The sequence below is a fragment of the Protopterus annectens genome, chromosome 1.part1 (genome assembly GCF_019279795.1).
Source record: "Protopterus annectens isolate FY-2018-M chromosome 1.part1, PAN1.0, whole genome shotgun sequence".
Taxonomy (NCBI): domain Eukaryota; kingdom Metazoa; phylum Chordata; order Ceratodontiformes; family Protopteridae; genus Protopterus; species Protopterus annectens.
Genome location: NC_056726.1, coordinates 1,790,802,252 through 1,790,821,805, shown reverse-complemented (window position 1 = coordinate 1,790,821,805; position 19,554 = coordinate 1,790,802,252). Strand labels below are relative to the sequence as shown.

General features: G+C 42.7%; 1 protein-coding gene across 6 annotated transcripts in view; it reads right to left on the bottom strand.

Moving 5' to 3' along the window:
* Positions 1-19,554, bottom strand: part of PUM1 (pumilio RNA binding family member 1) — a 3,075,948-nt gene that overhangs the window by 2,641,186 nt on the left and 415,208 nt on the right. For all 6 annotated transcript variants that reach the window (XM_044084662.1, XM_044084694.1, XM_044084669.1 and 3 more), the window contains exon 3: positions 6,904-7,174. In XM_044084662.1, the coding sequence (XP_043940597.1) occupies positions 6,904-7,174 (271 nt within the window). The remainder of the gene's footprint in view (positions 1-6,903; positions 7,175-19,554) is intronic.

The following is a 19,554-nucleotide window of genomic DNA, read 5'->3' as shown; positions in this document are numbered from 1 at the left end:
GAAGCCCAAAACCTGCAGAATTTTTCTTGCAGATAACTGGGCCTTTGTTGCCATCATTTTGAAATAAGTAGTCAGTTGCCTCTGTTTGTCTGGCGTGAGATAAGCCATCTGGGCAGTTGTATTTAAGCTTGCACCCAGGAATATTATCTCTTGAGAGGGTACTAGTTTTGATTTCTTTTCGTTGACTGTGTACCCTAGACATACAAACGCCAGATGCTGTAGAAGAATGTCCTTTTTCTCTGCTTGAATTAGACAGTCATCAAGTAAGGATATATTTGTATTCCTCTTTGTCTGCAAAATGCAATTACTGGTGCCAGGCACTTTGCAAAGACCCTGGGCGCAGTAGATAAGCCAAAGGGCAGTGCAGAGAATTGATAATGCATTGAGCCAGCCTTGAATCTGAGGTATCTTCTGCATATTTGTCTGATAGGGACATGCAGGTATGCCTCTTTTAGGTCTAAAGTCACAAGCCAAGCGTTCTTGCCCAGCATGGGCAGAAGCTGCTGCAAAGTCAACATCTTGAATTTTGGTATATCCAGGAATGTGCTCAGAATAGATAGGTCCAGTATTGGCCTCCAAGCCGTGTCCTTTCTGGGTACCAAGAACAGTCTTGAGTAAAATCCTTGTCTCTGCTCCTGCGGGGGACTTGTTGAATGGCCCCCATTGTCCATGAGGGATGAGACTTGTTTTTGTGCCTCTGCCCATTGATTTTTTTGGCAGATCTGGCCAGCCGTTTGCCTTTGGCAGGGAATGGAAATGGAACTTGTAGCCTTGTGACACAATATTTAGAACCCACTTGTCCTGGGTTCTGATGTGCCAATTTTGAGAAAAAAGTGCTAATTTTCCCCCCTAAGGGTGCTGCCAGGAGATGAGTGCTTGGTACAGGCAGGGGAAGTCATTGGAACTGTTTCCTGTATGGTTGATATTTATCTTCTCCAAATTTGGAGGTAGAGGCACCTCATTGTTTTGACCTGTATGAACCTTGCGCCTAAATCTGCCTCTAGGGCATCTGGGTCTGCCCCTTTGAGGTCTGTCTGACACAGGAAAGGACCAATTCTTTGTTGGCCAGTGTCTACTAAACCTAAGTGGCTGTACTTGTAAAAATCTTTGACAGTTTGCATAGATTTAGCTTTGTCCTCCATTTTCTTTAACACCTCTTCGCCTTGACACCAAATAAAGTATCATTCTGTAAAGGTGCATCTCATAATTTAACCTTCACATGATCAGGCAGATTTTGTTCCTTTAACCAAGCGTGCCTCTAAATTACAGAACCTGCAACTGCCCTGCAGGAGGCCTCCAAAGAATCAAAACCACATTGCAAAGTATGCTTTCCAACTTGTTCAGCTGCATGCAATAAATCCTGCATTTCCTTGTTTTCTGCACATTCAGAGTTTAACAACATTTTCTGTTTAAGCAATGTCATGACATGTTGCTGACATTTGAGCACATGAAACTGACAGTTTAACGCCGTTACAGCCAAGGTAGCAGATGTGTATCTTTTTTCCCCATCTGTCCAGTGCCCTTGAATCCCTGTCAGAAGGGGTAGGGTTTTTTGCAGTGGAAGCCTCAACTCCCTTGGGACCCTGTGAAATAGTTTCTGGGTCTGCAGCAGGGTTTTTAAAAAGGAATTTATGAGAGTCAGGAACCCTGTAATATCTGTCAGGCTTAACAGGAGCTGGAGGTAAGGAGTCAGGGGTAAGACTAGACTCAGAAAAACATCATCTGCAATGTCCAACACAGGTGGAATGGCTAGTGGCCTGTGTTGAGGTAGTAAAAGGAAATTCCTGAGCCTCTTTTTTGATTCTGAAAAATCTTGGCTCGCCCAGTGGAAATGCTCCCTCATGGTATGCAAGGTTTCCCCAAAAGAAAAGTCCTCAGGAGGAGAAGCTGAAGGAATAGATTCTTCAGCATCAGAATCCTCATAGGGGGAAGAGGATATTCCTGATCAGAAGAGGAATCAGAAGAAATAGAAACCTGACCTGAAGATTCATAGTCTGTCTCTTGCCTAGGCCTTTTATCAGGAGGGATGGGAACCCCTGATCAAGGTACTCAAGTCTTGACCATTTTGAGCATATGTTTTTGGGCATGGAGGCCTGTCCATGTGGCTCTTGAGATTGTTTCTTTGTCTTTGAAGGTGCTTTAGTCTTTGCCTTTGAAGCTGAAGTCGGTTTAATGTACAGATGTTTAGGTCTGAATACACCCTCAGAAGCCGGTGCCTGCTCAGCGGCTTCCAACCCATCTGAGGGAATAGTGTCCAAGGCTCCAATACCTTGAGTTTCCAGTGGCTTAGCCGACTTCATGTGGGAGTCGGTAGCAGCTTGCGACTCTAAAGTAGCGGGTGTCAGGGGCTGCAAAAGCGCCTCACTGAGAACCGGTGACTGGCTTAGGAGAAGCTTCCTCGACGGTTTTGGGCCTCGGTTGCCTATCTTTTTATTTTTATTTTTTGTGAACTCCAGTAGTCAGATGGCTGTCCGACGACATTTTGTAATTAAATCTGCGGCCAAAATAGTTTAATGCAAAATCATACCGATGCTGCTTAGTGCGTTGGTTAAATCTAGCACAAAACCGACAACTTGAAACGTCATGGTCAGGGCCTAGGCAAGGAAAGCAATAAGAATGAAAGTCCTTATGATGTATTTGCTTTCCACAAGAAATACAATTATTAACTTTTTCTGACATAGGTCTGGAGCAAGAAAAAAGTTTCCAACGGGGTACTTAGCTTTAATGAAGACTTCGGATCAGAAACTCGAACACGAAAATTTCAGGAGTCGGCCGACGGGCACTTGCGAACCGCTTCTGCTTCGGGCACCGCGCGGCAAGAAAGACTGAAGAAAATGGCTTCTGCTGCATCTTTTATACCCTGACGACCTGACATCAGGGAAGGGGCGACAGCAACCGACTCAGGACCCAAGACTTTGTAATTCAGGCCGACTGAGGGCAACCAGCCAGCAGGATTACCCAAATGTAATGACTGCAACAGTGAAACACGAACATCATCTATAGATACTGCACTATTCACATGTTCATAGCTAAGTACTCGGCTCATGACTGAGGTCCATTTAAAGCCTAGCCAATTTCCCTAAAGCTGAGAATCAAACTCTGTACCATGCGTCTGTGAGGCAAACACCTTAACCATTATACCAACCCCCAACCCCCACATGCCAACATATGAAAATAATCTTATGAGCTGGTTGAAGGTTTCTCCTTTAAAGTTTAATGGAGATTCCCCCAAGGACTACTACAGTCTGAGCAAGTAATCTCTGGTCTCCATGAAAGACTCCAGCATGGGAGCCGCTAGGAGCCAGTCATCCAGATACAGGAAAATCCTGCATCCTTGAGATGAAGATGAACCTCAATCACAGCCACGCATTTGGTCATCAGCCTGGAGGCTGTTTAGAGGGCAAAGCTCAAAACTGGTGTGAAGATAAGCATCTTGAAAGTCTATTAAGAATATACAGACATTTACCCTGAAACAGGACAGAAATAACTGCACCATGAACATTCTGAACTGTGTTGTCCATATATATTTGTTTAGATTACGGAGGTCCACTATAGGCTTGCGGTCTTGTTCTTTCTTTGAAACAAAGAGAACCTCAAACACAGCCCTAACTCTCTCTCTGGTCTGATGGGACTTCCTGGATGGCTCTTATAGACAGCAATGAAATGCTCTTACTACTGCCTAGACCTCACTGGGTAGGACATCCGACAGCAGCTGCCACAGATCTGGGGGTGTCATGAAAAATGGCATTAAGCAGCCTTTTGATATAATCCCTCTGACAAATGTCCAATATGATGGCCTCCCATACCATTAGGTAAAGGGGAAGATGACTCCCGAATGCCTCCAGAGGGGAGCTCTCAGGCAGCTCTTCAGAGACGTTGCAGTGGTCTGTCTCAGTAGGACCCAAAATAACACTCATTCTTCAGACCTTCTCTGAATCTGGACCTAAATCTAATAAAGGGGCTGCCTCTGCCATAGCTACCCCCTGTCAAAGCGCTTCATACTGCTGATGCCCAGACTTTCGGAACCAGAGTGTGCATGGTTCCTTTTGGTCATTACTACAGGACCTTTGAAGGACCTTGAACTTTCCTTGTACGGCAGAGAGCCTTGCTGTCATACATGCACTTCTGCATCTTTTCTTTCACCAATGGACCAAACAATAATGACCCTTCAAAGGGGACACAGGTGAAAGAAGTCTTTAAGTAGTTTGTGAAATCACAGAGGTGCAGCTACTACTGACGCCTCAGTGCCATGCTTGCTCTGGCTGCTCTTGCCATTTCATTTGCTGCACTGCTCATGAAGATTTTCATACTGTTGGACATGGCTGCCACAGTTGCTTCCAAATGCATCCTAGACTCCAATGTCAGGGGAGCTTTCAAAGCAGTTAGAGCCTGCTAAGCTAAATGTCTCTGAATGCAATTCATAAGTGTGGTGTAAGTTCAGGGCCCTTAAAGCCAAAGTGTCCAAAGAGTATGCCCACTTCCAAATCTATCAATTTCCCGTGATTCCTTGTTCAGAGAACAGATTTTGCCCACTGCTGCCTGTCCTTGGGAGGCTTGAGGATTTTATCCAGTTTCTGTGATACTACCTCAAATGTATCTGGGCTCCTGCCATGATCACCTCACCACCAGATCAAGTAACTAGTCTGCTGGAGAATCACCCAAAAAGAAGACTGGCTCGAACTGCAAGTCTCAAAAAGTACCGGCTTGTCCTGAGAGAGGGGAGGGCAGGTGGCCACAATCCTTACTACTGCATAATTTCTAATAACTCGTCAAATAAGGAGTCTTCAAGAGGAGACTGAGGGGCTCCCTCTCTAGCAACTAAGTAGGTATCAGATGCGAGACACACAAAGGGAGTTCATGTGCCTTCTTTCGTACATCTCTGTTGGTACATAAGGGGAGGTATGGTCTGCCTCCACAGATGACTCCTCCAGCTGTGGAGCAGTAGTTTTGAGGCCCAAGGGTCAACTCTGACCAAAGGATGTCTGATAGGAGGAAGATGAGAGGGAGTGGGAGTCAGTGGGTTGAGCTGATCCCCAGGAGGTCTGCATCTCTGCTCTCTTTGAAGATACAACAACCCTCCCCTAACCTGAAAAACCACTCCAGCCTCTGCCACATCTGAGGAAGCCATCCAAGCCACTGGATCCATTCCTCAGTAGATGAAATGACCAGAATCAAGGACAGATCCTTGGAAGTGTAGAAGGTGGATGGCCAAGATGAGGGTATCAGAATCAATGACTCAAAACCCGAGGTCTCTAGTGCCACCAGCAGAGTCATGCAAGGTAGATCTGAAAATGGTGCTGATGCCTCGTCTGAGTCCCTGACTAAGAGGCTGCCTCAACTCTGACAGGATAGCGGTCAAGTGTTTCAGATCCAGTATTGCCAAAGTCAACACCAGAATGAGTGCTGGCTCCAAAGTAACAGGCCCCAGGGTGAAGATCTGCTCTAAAACTACCAAAGCAGAAGTGGATGCAGAAGACAAACGTATGACTGTCATCTCAATCTAAGCTGCTACAAAGCTCTTCAACTGACCATCCAGGTGCACCTCCTACATTCTTCTATTGGATCTGAAAGACCTTAACGACAATGCAAAGAGAAGACAGAACAGGACCCAGTGTAAATCCTTTTTGGATAAGCCATAGGTAGCTGACACTTGCAAGAAACTTCCTGTACAATAACAAGCTTTGTGAGCTCAGTGTCCAGAGGCAGAGAATATGTGGGGGCCTGAACCATGAGTACATCTATCCTCAGAACTCAGAATGCCAAGGAGGGTACCAAAGAGTCTGAGGAATTCTTTCAAGACTTATGCCTGGAAACTTTGTCAGAGATTTTCTTAATTTTCATGGAGTCCAGACATGGGGGCAACAGCCCTTTCAAGATCAACTTACCCTCTCTGTGCCAGAGCTGTCGGAACACATTCCACACCAAACTCGCATTCAAGTAACAGTTATCGCACACCCATGCACATAAATCAATGATTATGGGTGCATTTGGAGGGAATGATATGCCTGCCCATTAAGCATTTCTTAAAGCTCATCTCCTTTTCCACATTCATCTGTTATCTAGAAAGAAATTCACTACTACAAGGCAACATCCACCACTACCACAAAAGGGGCATTACCTAACCCCTGAAAACAGGAGGAAAGCAAATGAAACTAAGTATAAAAGCAATCCTTAATAGAGGAGAATTTTACATACAATATAAAAAAATCAGCCAACGGCAGAAAGAGGGCAAGAAAATGAGCTAAAGTCCAAAGAACTATCAGAGAAAGGACTGCAGTAACTATGACAATATCAGACTACTACTACTGTAAAAAGATAACAGAAAAAACAGAACACTTGGCTGCAACAGAATGAGATCCATGACCTGACACAATGACATCAAATGAGATTAGAGATAACATGAGCACTAGTATATTGTGGGAGGGAAATCTTACAAGCGTTCAAGACTCTAGTACTAATGACGCTGGGTCAGACTCAATGAGAGGATCAAGGACCCACAGGTTGGCTCAAAGGGAATGAATGAATGAATTAAACGAATGAACAGAACACTAACATTTCATGCATATCACTTTTACATAGGGAAATAAAATCACGAAGGGCATACTGATAGGATGGTTTTATATCAAGGGCTCAAAGAATTTTATTACATTACTCTCTCATCCAAAAATCTGTGTATGTAGAACAAAAATTACACCCCCAACACACAAATGCATTGCTCTCCACGTAAACATTTACTTTACATTTACCATCTCAGTACTGCTGAGTACAATAAATTTGGGACTTGCAAGGAACCTTCAGATCTCTGCGACATGTTTTACCCTTGGAATACACTTCCTTTGCTAAGTAACTACGTAATCAAAAGTGTGGCAACCTGGAATACCAACTCCCTTGAGAAATCATCACCTGTTGCTGTGAGTTGGAGTCAAAAAGTCCAACTGCAGCAGCTGCAGAGTCCATGGGCACCTGACTGCCAGCATAATCAAATTGTAAAGGTTCCATCCCAACATGCTCCATATGGTCCATAGCAACATTCTGAGATTCCATGTTGGGAAAATCCTCAACAGGTTTGGTGCCATTGGTACTAGACAGCTGACCCAGGACTTCAGATCCATTCTGGTTTGTACCCAATATATCAACTTCATTACTAGAGTTCTGACAATTCCCAGGTGTGCGGCTATAAAAGTAAAAGAAAAAAATAATAATTACAGACTCAGCATCCATGTTTAAACTCTAAACAGTGCTAAAACAGCAAATGCAATTTTACTACAGCACAAAAAAACAAAAACAAATAAAAGTAATTCTAAAGTGACCAGAGGGTACAACCCTAGGAAGACATTTCATAAAACAAAAAAAACACAAGGTGCACTACTACATAAACTTATTACTTTTCCCCAGCTCATTGTTCTTATTCCTGAAAAGATCAAAGTACAGCTGTGTAAGTAAACTTGCAATAAAGTACAGTTGTGTACACTTACCATAAATGTAGATGTTCAAGTGCATTCACTGGTGCAGTCATCACATTTGGGTTTATCCCTGCCAGGGTAGCCCTCGGCCAGCCCAAATACCAGATGTATAGAATTTCTGTGTCGTTTGCTGGTGCTTCAGGACTGACGTCAGGTCATCAGTAATATAAATTAAGGCAGCTGATGCCATTACATCAGTTTTTATTGCCCTAACTGTAAGGAGACCCCAAGTAGGAGCCAGGTTCTGGTGGAAGAACCACTAGCAGAAAGTAAACATCAATATATCCTTTGTAAGTAAAGGGAAGAAAGGGGGATGGAGGGAAAACAGGACTGCAACAGTGAAAACACTCGAACATCTACATTTATGGTAAGTGTACACAACTGTACTATGTTCTTTGTGTTTCACAGCTGCAGTCGCCACATTTGGGTTGATTCCCAAAGCTGAGGAAATGGGTGGAGGCAGTCAAGGAAACTAGGGGCTGGCTAGGATGCCCTGTAAGACTGCAGAGGCAAACCCTGCCCTGGATTTGGAGAAGAGAGGCAGGTGGTAATCTTTGGTAAAAGTGTGAACAGATGTCAAGGTGGTAGGGACTTCTCTGAGGAAAGCTGCAGAGATGGAGGTTGCTCTGCTGGAGTGAGTCCTGACCCCTTTGAGGGGAGGCTTTCCATGTTGTTTGTAGCAGAAATGGATGCAGTGGGCTATCCATTTGGAAATGGTTTGTTTGGAGATGGCTTTGCCTTCTGTCCCTGTAGCAAAGCTAACCAGCAATTGATAAGACTTTCTAAATGATTTAGTCCTGTCTAGATAGAATCTGAGCTGTCTGTGCACATCTAGAGAGTACAGGATCCTTTCCCCCTTGTTCTGGGGATTAGGAAAAAAGGTGGGCAAATGAATGGATTGGTTGAGAGCCACACTGGACACCACCATGGGCATGAAGGATGGGTTAGTTCTGAGGGATACCCTGTCAACATGGAAGAGGAAGGGCTCCACAGCCATGATTGCTTGCAGCTTGGAGATTTTCCTGGCTGAAGTGATGTCCAGAAGGAAAGCTGTCTTCCAGGAGAGAAATCTTTGGCTCTGCAGAAGAAGCTGGTTCGAAAGGGGGCAGGGTAAGCTTTCCAACAAAAAGTTAAGGTCCCAAGCTGGGGGGTTGGTGCTCTTCTGGGCGGCCTCAAGTTGCTAGCCCCTCTTAGGAAATGTTTGATCAAAGGGTGCGAGAAAAGGGGTTGCTCAGTGGGGAAATGAGCAAAGGCATGAATTTTGAAAGAGAGGCCACTGTGTAGTAGGTCAGCTAAGTAATCCATGATGAGAGGGAGAGAGGGCTGTGCAGTATTGGCTCCCTTACCCTGGATACAGGTGCAAAACCTTTTCCCTTTGTTAGCATAAGACTTTCTAGTACTAGGGCGTCTGGCCGACGCCATTTTCTTCAGTTTTTCTTGCCCGAGATGTCAGGTGCCCCCAAAAGGGTAGGCTAAAAATATGTCAATAAAACATGCATGCACCAAAGTATATAGTTTGCCTTCATCTACAAGCAAATACACCACATAGGTTGTATAGAATAGAGAAGTAAAGATAAGTTCCAGCAAAGAAATGGGGGACGGCGGATGGGTAACCTGGACTGCAACAGTGAATTCACTCGAACATCTAAATTTATGGTAAGTGTACACAACTGTACTATGTTCTTCGTGTTTCACTGTTGCAGTCATTACAATTGGGTTGAATCCCAAAGCTAAGGTTGGGAGGCTAGAGCTAAATAGCATTAGGAGCGGCTATTAGGCCCTGCAGGACTGCAGTGGCAAAGCCTGCCCTGGATTTAGAGTAGAGTGGTAAGTGATAGTGCTTTGTGAACGTGTGCACTGAACTCCAAGTAGCAGCCTCTAAAATGTCTTTGGTTGGTACTCCCCTGAGGAAGACTGCTGAAGTGGCTGCTGCTCTGGTTGAATGTGGCCCAATGCCCTTAGGTACTGGCTTGCCATGTTGTGAATAGCAGAAATGAATGCAGTGGCTTATCCACTTTGAAATAGTCTGCTTTAAGACAGCCTTTCCTTGTGATCCTGCAGCATATGCCACTAGTAATTGCTCTGCCTTTCTGAAAGCTTTGGTTCTGTTCAAACAAAAGCGTAACTGTCTGTGTATGTCCAAAGAATGCAGAATTCTCTCCCCCTTATTCTGTGGGTTTGGATAAAAGGTAGGCAGATGAATAGTTTGGTTAAGGGCCACACTGGACACTACCTTAGGTATAAATGTCGGGTTTGTCCTCAAGAGAAACCCTGTCCGGATAAAAAATGATAAAAGGTTCCACAGCCATGAGTGCCTGTAGCTCTGAGACTCGTCTTGCAGAGGTTATTGCTAGGAGCAGAGCTGTTTTCCAAGATAAAAACTTTATATCAGCTGTAGCGGCTGGCTCAAAAGGAGGCAGGGTGAGTTTTTCCAAGACATAATTGAGGTCCCATGCAGGTATTGGTGATCTCCTTGGAGGCCTTAACTTTTTGGCCCCTCTGAGGTACTGCCTTAATAAAGGATGAGAAACGATTGGCGGCTCTGTATTGTAATGAGCCGAAATGGCAGAGGCATGAATTTTGAGATGAAAAGGATAGGCCTTTGCCCAACATCTCAGTCAAGTATTGCAAAATTTGAGGAATATTTGGTACAGCTGTGTCCATTCCTTGTGCCTGGTTCCAAGCACAGAATCTCTTCCATTTTCCTGTGGCCCTGCAGGAGGGCTCCAAAGAATCAAAACCACATTGCAAAGTATGCTTTCCAACTTGTTCAGCTGCATGCAATAAATCCTGCATTTCCTTGTTTTCTGCACATTCAAAGTTTAATAACATTTTCTGTTTAAGCAATGCCATGACATGTTGCTGATATTTGAGCATATGAAACTGACAGTTTAAGGCCCTTATAGCCAAAGTAGCAGATGTGTAAACCTTTTTTCCCCATCTATCAAGTGCCCTAGAACCTCTGTCAGAGGGGGTAGGGTTTTTTTGCAGCGGAAGCCTTAACTCCTTTGGGACCCTGTGAAATAGTTTCTGGGTCTGCAGCAGGGTTTTACAAAGGAATTTATGAGAGTCAGGAATCCTGTAATATCTGTCAGGCTTAACAGGAGCTGGAGGTAAGGAGTCAGGGGTAAGTCTAGACTCCGAAAACACATAATCTACAATATCTAACACAGGTGGAATGGCTAGTGGCCTGTGTTGAGATAGTAAAAGGAAATTCCTGAGCCTCTTTTTAGATTCTGAAAAATCTTGGCTCTCCCAGTGGAAATGCTCCCTCTTGGTATGCAAGGTTTCCCCAAAAGAATAGTACTATGGAGGAGAAGCTGAAGGTATAGATTCTTCAGCATCAGATTCCTCATAGGGGGGAAGAGAATATTCCTGATCAAAAGAGGAATCAGAAGAAATAGAAACCTGATCTGAAGATTCATAGTCAGTCTCTTGCCTAGGCCTTTTATCAGGAGGGGGATGGGAACCCCTGATCAAGGTAGTTAAGTCTTCGGCCATTTTGAGCATCAGTTTTTTGGGCATAGAGGCCTGTCCACGTGGCTCTTGAGTTTGTTTCATTGCTTTAGAAGGTGCTTTAGTCTTTGCCTTTGAAGCTGAGGTTGGTTTAATGTAAAGATGTTTAGGTCTGAATACACCCTCAGAAGCCAGTGCCTGCTCAGCTGCTCCAAACCCATCTGAAGAAATAGTATCCGAGGCTCCAATACCTTGAGTTTCCAGCAGCTCCACATAGGAGTCAGTAGCAGCCCGCAACTCTAAAGTAGCGGGCGTCAGGGGCTGCGAAAGCGCCTCACTGAGAACCGGCGAACCCACAACTGGCTTAGGAGAAGCTTCTTCGTCGGTTTTGTGCCTCGGTTGTCTATCTCTCTCCTTTTCTTTGCGTTTTTTGTGAACTCCGGTAGTCGGATGGCTATCCGACGACATTTCTGGATAATTAAACCGGTGTCCAAAATAGTTTAAAGCAAAATCATACCGCCGCTTAATAGTACGTTGGTTAAATCTAGCACAAAACAGACAACCAAAAACGTTGTGATCAGGGCCTAGCCAAGGAATACAGTAAGAATGAAAGTCCTTATGAGGTATTTGCTTTCCACAAGAAATACAATTATTTACTTTTTCTGACATCGGTCTGGAGCAAGAAAAATCTTTCCCCAACTTTATTGAAGACTTCGGATCTGAAACTCGAACACGAAAATCTCAGGAGTCGGCCAACCGGCACTTGCAAACTGCTTCTGCTTCGGGCACCGCACGGCAAGAAAGACTGAAGACAATGGCGTCGCCCGCATCTTTTATATCCCTGACAACAAGCAGGTGCCTGAGATTGGGTCATCGGTTCCTTGAGTGTGGTTCGTACCTTGGGCCTAAGAAACTCGGTGGAGCAAGAAAAAGTTTCCCCAACGGGGTACTTTGGTTTAGTTTGAAGACTTCGGTTCTGAAACTTGAAAATGAAAATTTCAAGAGTCGGCCGACCGGCACTTGCGAACCGCTTCTGCTTCGGGCACCGCGCAGCAAGAAAAACTGATTAAAATAGCGTCGGCTGCATGTTTTATGCCCCTGATGACCTGACGTCATGGAAGAGGAGACAGCAACTGACGCAGGACCCAAGACTTTGTTATTCAGGCCGACTGAGGGCAACCTGCCAGCAGATTACCCAAATGTAATGACTGCAAAAGTGAATGCACTCAAACATCTCAGTCGTTTTTGAAAGAACGATAGTTGCGAAAGAAGACGTCAGTTTGTGTCTAGAATCAGTAGTGCAAAGGACTTCCTCGGAAGCCGGTGCCTGCTCAGCGGCTTCGGACCCATCCAATGTAGAGATGACCGCAGGATCCTTAGTAGAAGACGACTTCTGCGACATACTGGACTCCGAAAGGGTCTCGGTAGTGGCCTGGGAATCAAAAGAAGCAGGCATCAGGGGCTGCAAAAGCACCTCACTGAGGACCGGAGAACTGACGACTAGCTTAACAGAAGCACTGTCGGTAGGTTTGGACATGTGTGGTCTGTGTCTTTATCTTTACGTTTTTTTGGAACACCTACTATCGGATGGCTTACCAAAGCCATATTGGAATTCAAGGACGGTAAGCGAAAATATCTAGCTACAATAAGGCCTGATGACGAAAGTTCTGGCATTGAACAAAGCACAGAAGTGACAACTGGGGACGGCGTGGTCTGGGCTAAAGAAGTGACACAGTAAGAATGAAAGACTTCAACTTCAATTCGGTAGACGAAACGCCGGTAGCAGCCGACCGGCACTCGTGCGAACTGCTTCTGCTTCAGGGGCCATGGCAAGAAAGACTGATGTAATGGTGTCGGCTGCCTTACTTTATACTACTGACGACCAGATGTCAGTCCTGAAGTGACAGCAACTGATGCAGAAATACTAAGCCTCTGGTATTCAGGCCGGCCGAGGGCTACCCTGGCAGGGATAACCCAAATGGGATGACTAGAACAGTGAAACACGAAGAACATCAGCAGATGTTCTGCTCGAATGATCACTGCTGTAACAGCCTTAGCTATACAGGTATTATTCTCCCAAGACTTTAACAGTCAGCCAAGCTTCCAAAGCTTCAGGGTACCTTCCATCCACCCAAACTGTCTGGTAGCTGAAGCTGACCTGACTAAAAGACAAGTTTGAGCACCAAGCCCTTCAGAGCTTTCCTGCTAACATAGAGACCCTGAGCCCTGAAAGGACAATGCTGCGAAATACAAAAATAACTATGCCCTAGCATAAACAGACCAAAAAACATGGGGGATGGAGGGAGGGAGCACCTACTGATACACTGATGATTCAAACATCTACTGTTACGGTAAGTTTACTTACACAACAGCACTACGTTCATCATATTAATCACTGCTGCAGTAGCCTTAGCTATATGTGTCGACTGCCCAAGCTTACTACATTTGGGAGGTGGAAGAAGAGTCCAAGAGCACCTGGAGAATGATCCTTCCAAAGTTTGATCTAGACCTAGAATTGAAATCAAGCTTACAGTGCTTTAAAGGACCACTACGTGCTTCTCTACATGATTCCTCATTTCCTTCATCTCTTTCTCCCCTATCTTTTGACACTGGCATAATGTAAAACTAGTACTGCCAAAAAAAAAAAAAGATTTTTCTATTTCCCTCAGTCCCCTTGCCTGCAGCTTCGTTACTGGCTTCCATTTTCCTGCCTGCAAACTGTCTCGCGGCTCTGTTTACAATGTGTGGGCACTGTAATGCATTAGTAATAACGCCCAGTGTTGACTTTTTTTTTTTTTTTTTTTTAAGCGAACGCTCAAGGACAGCCCTTTTCAGTCGTCACGCCAAAAAAAACACCCATTGTAATTAAATATTCAAAAGTTCCTTTGAACTCCTCCTGCACCTGTAATAAAAATGCCGTGCAACTGCAGGAACTATTAGTTTCTCTCAAGTTTCTGGCACCATCTGTTTTGTTGACGGACTATAGCCTCCAACTGTGGATTTAGGTTTGCTGCTGGAAATTGATTGCTTTTCTACGTTTCAGGTATGTTGAAACAACAGCCTTCACAGCTGTTGCTGCTTACATGTGTTCGATCATTTTTCTTTACATTTAAAATGCGACGAGTTGCTAGCATTAGTTGCTGCTTATTTATTTTTAAAACTAACGCAGAGAAAGAAGGAAATCTCCAAGAAAAGTTCCTCACACTCTGTTCTGCGTGGCGTTCTGTGTTCTGTTCTGTGTTTTCTTTACTCTTTTGATGTCTTGTTAATTTGGACTAGGATGATAAATTATTTTATCATCTTACGACATAAGCAAAGTTGCTTTTTGACTAGTTCGGACAAAGAAGGTATCCTAAAATTATGAAAAATAAAAGTGGTTGTTTTGTTGACACCAGGTTGAATCAATGTACTGACTTCATTTACGTTTATTTTTTATTTATGTTGTGTGCGTATTTATGTTGTGTGCGCTCGTAATTAAGTTTCACAGATGTTGCTGGTAATGCAGATAATACAGGATGTCATACCTCTCAACCTCGTTGAGCAAGAGAGCCCCAAAATAGGAACAATTTTTATAGCTTGCTCTTACATAGAAAGTTGGCATAACAGGTTATGCATTAGCATAAATATGATTAAAGATATGACGTTTAAAACTGATGTTTCTGTCATTATCTTCTGACTTCAGTCCTCGTAGTTTTTCCACAAAAAAACACAATTTTTGGAGATAATTTTATTTTATTTATTTTACATTTGTTAACCGGGCTAGTCCAACTGGATACAAGTCCATTTTCAGTGGAGGCCCGAGGAGAAAAGCTCCACTAACTACTACTTAACAAGATAAAAAATATACAAAAACTTATACAATAAAAATAAGAATAAAAAAATAAAAATAAAAAATAAAAACAATGTCATAGGTTAATTACAGGCTATATCAGAAATTGATTTCTATGTGAGGCAAAGCAGAAGTCTAGGTTAGATAAAAATGCTAGGTTAAGGTGTGTTATTCAAAGACATCAGTATTTAGGTTAAGAAATATGAATGAGTAAAGAGGGATAGAGAGATGAATTAATAAGAGGGAAAGTTAAGTAAGCTGGAGAAAAGATGAAGAAGGCCAGGAGAAGAGTAAAGAGGGGAAGCAGGGTGAGTGAGAAAGGTTACCCAGCGTCGTTACAGGAGCATAGCCTGTGGTTGTTTAGGTAGAGTCTTAGATTGGATTTAAATAGTGGAATAGAAGTCAGTGTTGTGAGGTCTGGTGGAAGTTGATTCCAAATTTTGCCAATTGAGTTGGAAAATATAGAATCTCCTGCTACATTGTTTGATTTAGAAGTTTTTATCAGTGTTTTGTTGAAGGAACGGAGATGCCTCATATTGTGATAGGGTGTTATGAGTGTAGAGAGCATTGGTGTGTTTTCAGGGTGATAAAGGACTTTATGTGCAATAGTGAGTTGGTAGTATTGTATGAGGTGGGGTAATTCCAGCCAACCTAGTTTTAAAAGATTCAAACAGTGGTGAGTTTTATATGGAGAGGCAGTGGCAAATCTGGCTATGTTGTTGTATGACATGGCTAGTTTCTTGAGGTTGTACTTTGAAAGGTTAGTGTATATAGAAGAAGCATATAATAGGGTAGAGATTAAGTGGATTCTAGCTATGATAGTTCTAGCTTCAGGTGTTAAGAAAGATTTGATTCTATATAGAGATCCAAGTTTCCTGTTAGTTGATTTTATGGTGGAGTTGATATGAAAGTCAAATTTTAGTTGGTTGTCGATAGTAATACCCAATAGTTTAGTTGTTTGGTCTGGAGCAATAAGTGTGCCATTGTTAGATGTAAGTGTGAAGTCAATAGGGGGAGATAGGTGAGTGGGTGGAAAGATCAGTAGTTTGGTTTTCTTGGGGTTTAGGAGGAGGCAGTGGTTGGAGAACCATTGTTCGATGGTGGTGAAGGTGTTTTGTGTTAGCAGGTGAAGTTCAGTCTGGGTTTTGGCGGAGCAAATGATGGTTGTGTCATCAGCATATTGAATACAAGTATATAGAGGAGTGGCTAGATGCAGATCATTTATAAAAATGGAAAATAGAAGAGGACCTAGGATGGATCCTTGAGGGACTCCTATGGAGGTGGGGAGAAGATCAGAGAGATGGTTATCCCAGAGAACTGCCTGTTTGCGATTTTCAAGATAGGATGAAAACCAACTCAAGGCCTTGTTGTCAAGAGAGAGGGACTTTGCGGTGTAGGAGAAGTTGATGGTTAACCATGTCAAAGGCTTTTGACAGGTCTACAAAGAAAGCGGAGGAAGGAGTGTTATTGTTGCGATTTATGTTGATAGAGTCAATGAAGGATAGTAGGGCGGTGGTAGTACTATGGAATGGGCGAAACCCATGTTGACAGCTAGCTAGGAGATTGTTGCTTAACAGGTGATTTAGTAGCTGTTTGTGTACACATTTCTCCATTATTTTTGCAAGAGGAGATAGTAGTGCTATAGGGTGAAATTAGAATACTCCAAAGAGTCACCTCCTTTGAAGAGTGGGATAATGTGTGAGATTTTCCAGGTTGAAGGGATAGTATATTCTTTTATAGTCCTGTTAATTAATAGAGAGATGGGATAAGCTATTGCCTTGGCACCTAGTTGGAGATATTCTGCAGGTAATTTGTCGGCTGAAGGGGTTGTTGGCTTGAGTTTTTGAAGTAGGGATAAAATGTAGGAGGTAGGTATGGGTTGGATGTGAAATGGGGGTGGGGGAGTAGAGCTAGGCATAGATAGTTTAGAGGTATCAGGGCTTTGTTGGTTTGCTAGCTTTTGAATGGCTGAAGTGAAGAAGGTGTTAAAGGCATTAGCTATTTCTGTGGGGGAGTTGGAGTTGGAGTCTGATGGTTTTGGAGTGGCAGCTTTACCAGGGGATAAGAGTGTATTAATAGCGGTCCAAAATTTTTGTGGTTGGTGGAGGGAAGATTGTTGTAATTGAGTGTAGTAGTTTCTTTTATCCTGTAGTATGGCTTGTTTTGTTATATTTCTTTTTTGTTTAAAAGAGAGATGATCAGTTAAATTTTTAGTGGTATGCCATTTTTTCCAAGCTTTGTTTCTATTAAGAATTAGTTGCCTAGTTTTGTTAGAGAGCCATTGTGCTGTCTTAGCTTTCATACGAAAGCAACGCAAGGGAGCATGATGTTCTAGGATGGTGAGAAAGGTATTATTGAAGTGATTAACAGCTTCATCTATTGGGAGGTATTTTAGAGGTGACCAGTTAATTTGCATAAGTTCATTGTGAAACAGGGTAGGGTCAAAATTCTTTTTGCAACGGGTTATTCGAACTTGAGCTGGGATAGATAAGCTGGTTTTATGCCTGATAATATAGGTTAGGGAGTGATCGCTGAGATCGTCTGGAAGAGTACCTGTTGTATATTGTAGTTGTGGACTATTTGTTAAGATCCAATCAAGTACCGTTTCTTTGTTACTCTGTCTGTTAGTTCTTGTAGGGATGTTTATGTGTTGAGTGAAGCCATGCAGATTAATAAAAGTAGGTGGATTATTATGTTCGCATAAGTTCCAATCAATATTTAGGTCTTAGAGTATTGTTTCTTGGTGGAGATTCAAAGAAAGCCAGTTTAGTAGGTCTTCTAATATTATAGTGTTATTGCCTGGGGGAATATAGGTACAGATAATATTTATGGTTTTGTGAGGATTGATTTGAAGTTTTGAGATAATTAATTCTGCATGTGTGTTTGTTAAAAGGGAATGATTTGTTATGCTTAATTGTAGGCCTATTTTATAGAGTATAGCTACTCCGCCACCTTTTTTGCTTAAGCGGTCTTGTCTCAGGATGTTATATCCTGGGGGGACAATTTCATTGTCTTTTATTGTTGGTTTGAGCCATGTTTCAGTTAGACAGAGAATGTCGAACTGTTGGACTTCTAGTAGAGCATGAATATCATCTTACATATCTTCTTAACATATCATCTTAACATATCAAAAATATGGGGTGAAAATCTCGACTGTTGAGCGGTATGGTGGAGTTCACTTCCTGTGTGGGGAAAAGTATATTGATAGTGTCAAGTTGCAAGGTCTGAAAACGCAAGAGAAACGCACCCCTCAGCACACAAAACAGAAGTCGCATATTGGTATGCCTTGTTGCTCATCGCATTTTTTTCTGAAGAATATTATGGCAATGTGCTGTTGATATAATCGTTGACTTACTCGCATTGTAATGTCCAATCAGACTTGCCTCGTTTAGTGTGCATGTGCTAAAAAGAATGGTACCAAACGTGTGAGTTGATAATAAATACGTTGTAAATTACAGGCTCAAATTTTATAGAAGCTATTTTATACATTAAAAAACAAGTATACTAAAAGTACTATGATGATGAAGAATACTGGTATGCATGTCACTAGCTGAAGGAATTCATGCCTACAGTTTTTATGAGTATCTGCTGTGTTTGGATCTGTTGGTCGGTAATATATGAAGTAATTTGAAGAAGAACAGCTGTGTTGTACAACGCCAATTACAGTTTGCAAGTTTAGTAGCAAACGTGTGCAGTAGATGTGATGTTTATCTTGGTATATGTGCATAAAATGTAATTACACAAAACATGTGTAGTCACAGTGAAGTACGGATAAAAGATAAGTAGTGAGTACCAGTAGAGCAGTGTCAGTGGTTCCTTAGATAACTTTGATGTTAGAGGATCAAGAGTCTGCAGATGTTGCTCTGGTGGAAGGGTCAGTTGAGAGGTATGATTACAATGTCATTGCTGGCCCATGTCACACTGGGGTTGGTGCCTGTTACTATGCATCCTAGTATAAGCAGTCACTATTGTTCCTACAGTATGTACTTGTATGTTACCATCTTGTACCTTCCTGGTCCGCTAGTTTCATTTATCCAAAGAGCACAATTACATTTTCAGGTTCCAAAATATACAAGATGGCAAGGGCTTGTTATCAGTTATTCTTATGTATTTAATTCTATGGCTTTCAGTTATGACTCATGTCACCTTATAAAACACTCAGTTTTTAAAAAAAAAAAAAAAAAGAAAAAAAGCATACAAGCATAATGTGTATTAATACAATTTGCACCTTCCTTTATAAATAACAGAAAGGTGCATGATATTACAGCTGTATTAGTTAATAAAAATATTATTCAATTTGTTTTCACTAGTGAAGTGAGGTAAGGGTGGAGAATTAAGCAACAGATGATGTAAATAAATATACAGAGATGGTTAAATGAGTATATTTAAGATGGGAGTAGGAGAAAGAGATAAAATATAAGAAAGAGGTTCTCCAGTTCATTTCTGGGCTGCATGCCTTCCCTGTATTTGTCTGGGTTTTCTCAAGGTGCTCCATTTCCTCCCAAATTCTACAGACATGGAGTATGTGGACTGGACACTCCAAATTGTCTGTAGGTATGACTGTGTATGTCTGAGTGTGTTATGGAATACCAACCATGGCAGGGTTAGCCAGCTGACGGTGTGAACATTGGCTCTATATGATTGTCACTGTTGAAGTGACACCCTAACCCCCATGTGCAGAGGTAGTAGGAAGGGGCAGTGGCTGGCTGGATTTTCTACCCAAGGTCTGATAGTAGCATGTAGAAGGTAGTTAAAGGCTCCGTTGCAGATTATATGATTCCACAGTGGCAAGTGTTGCTGCTTTTA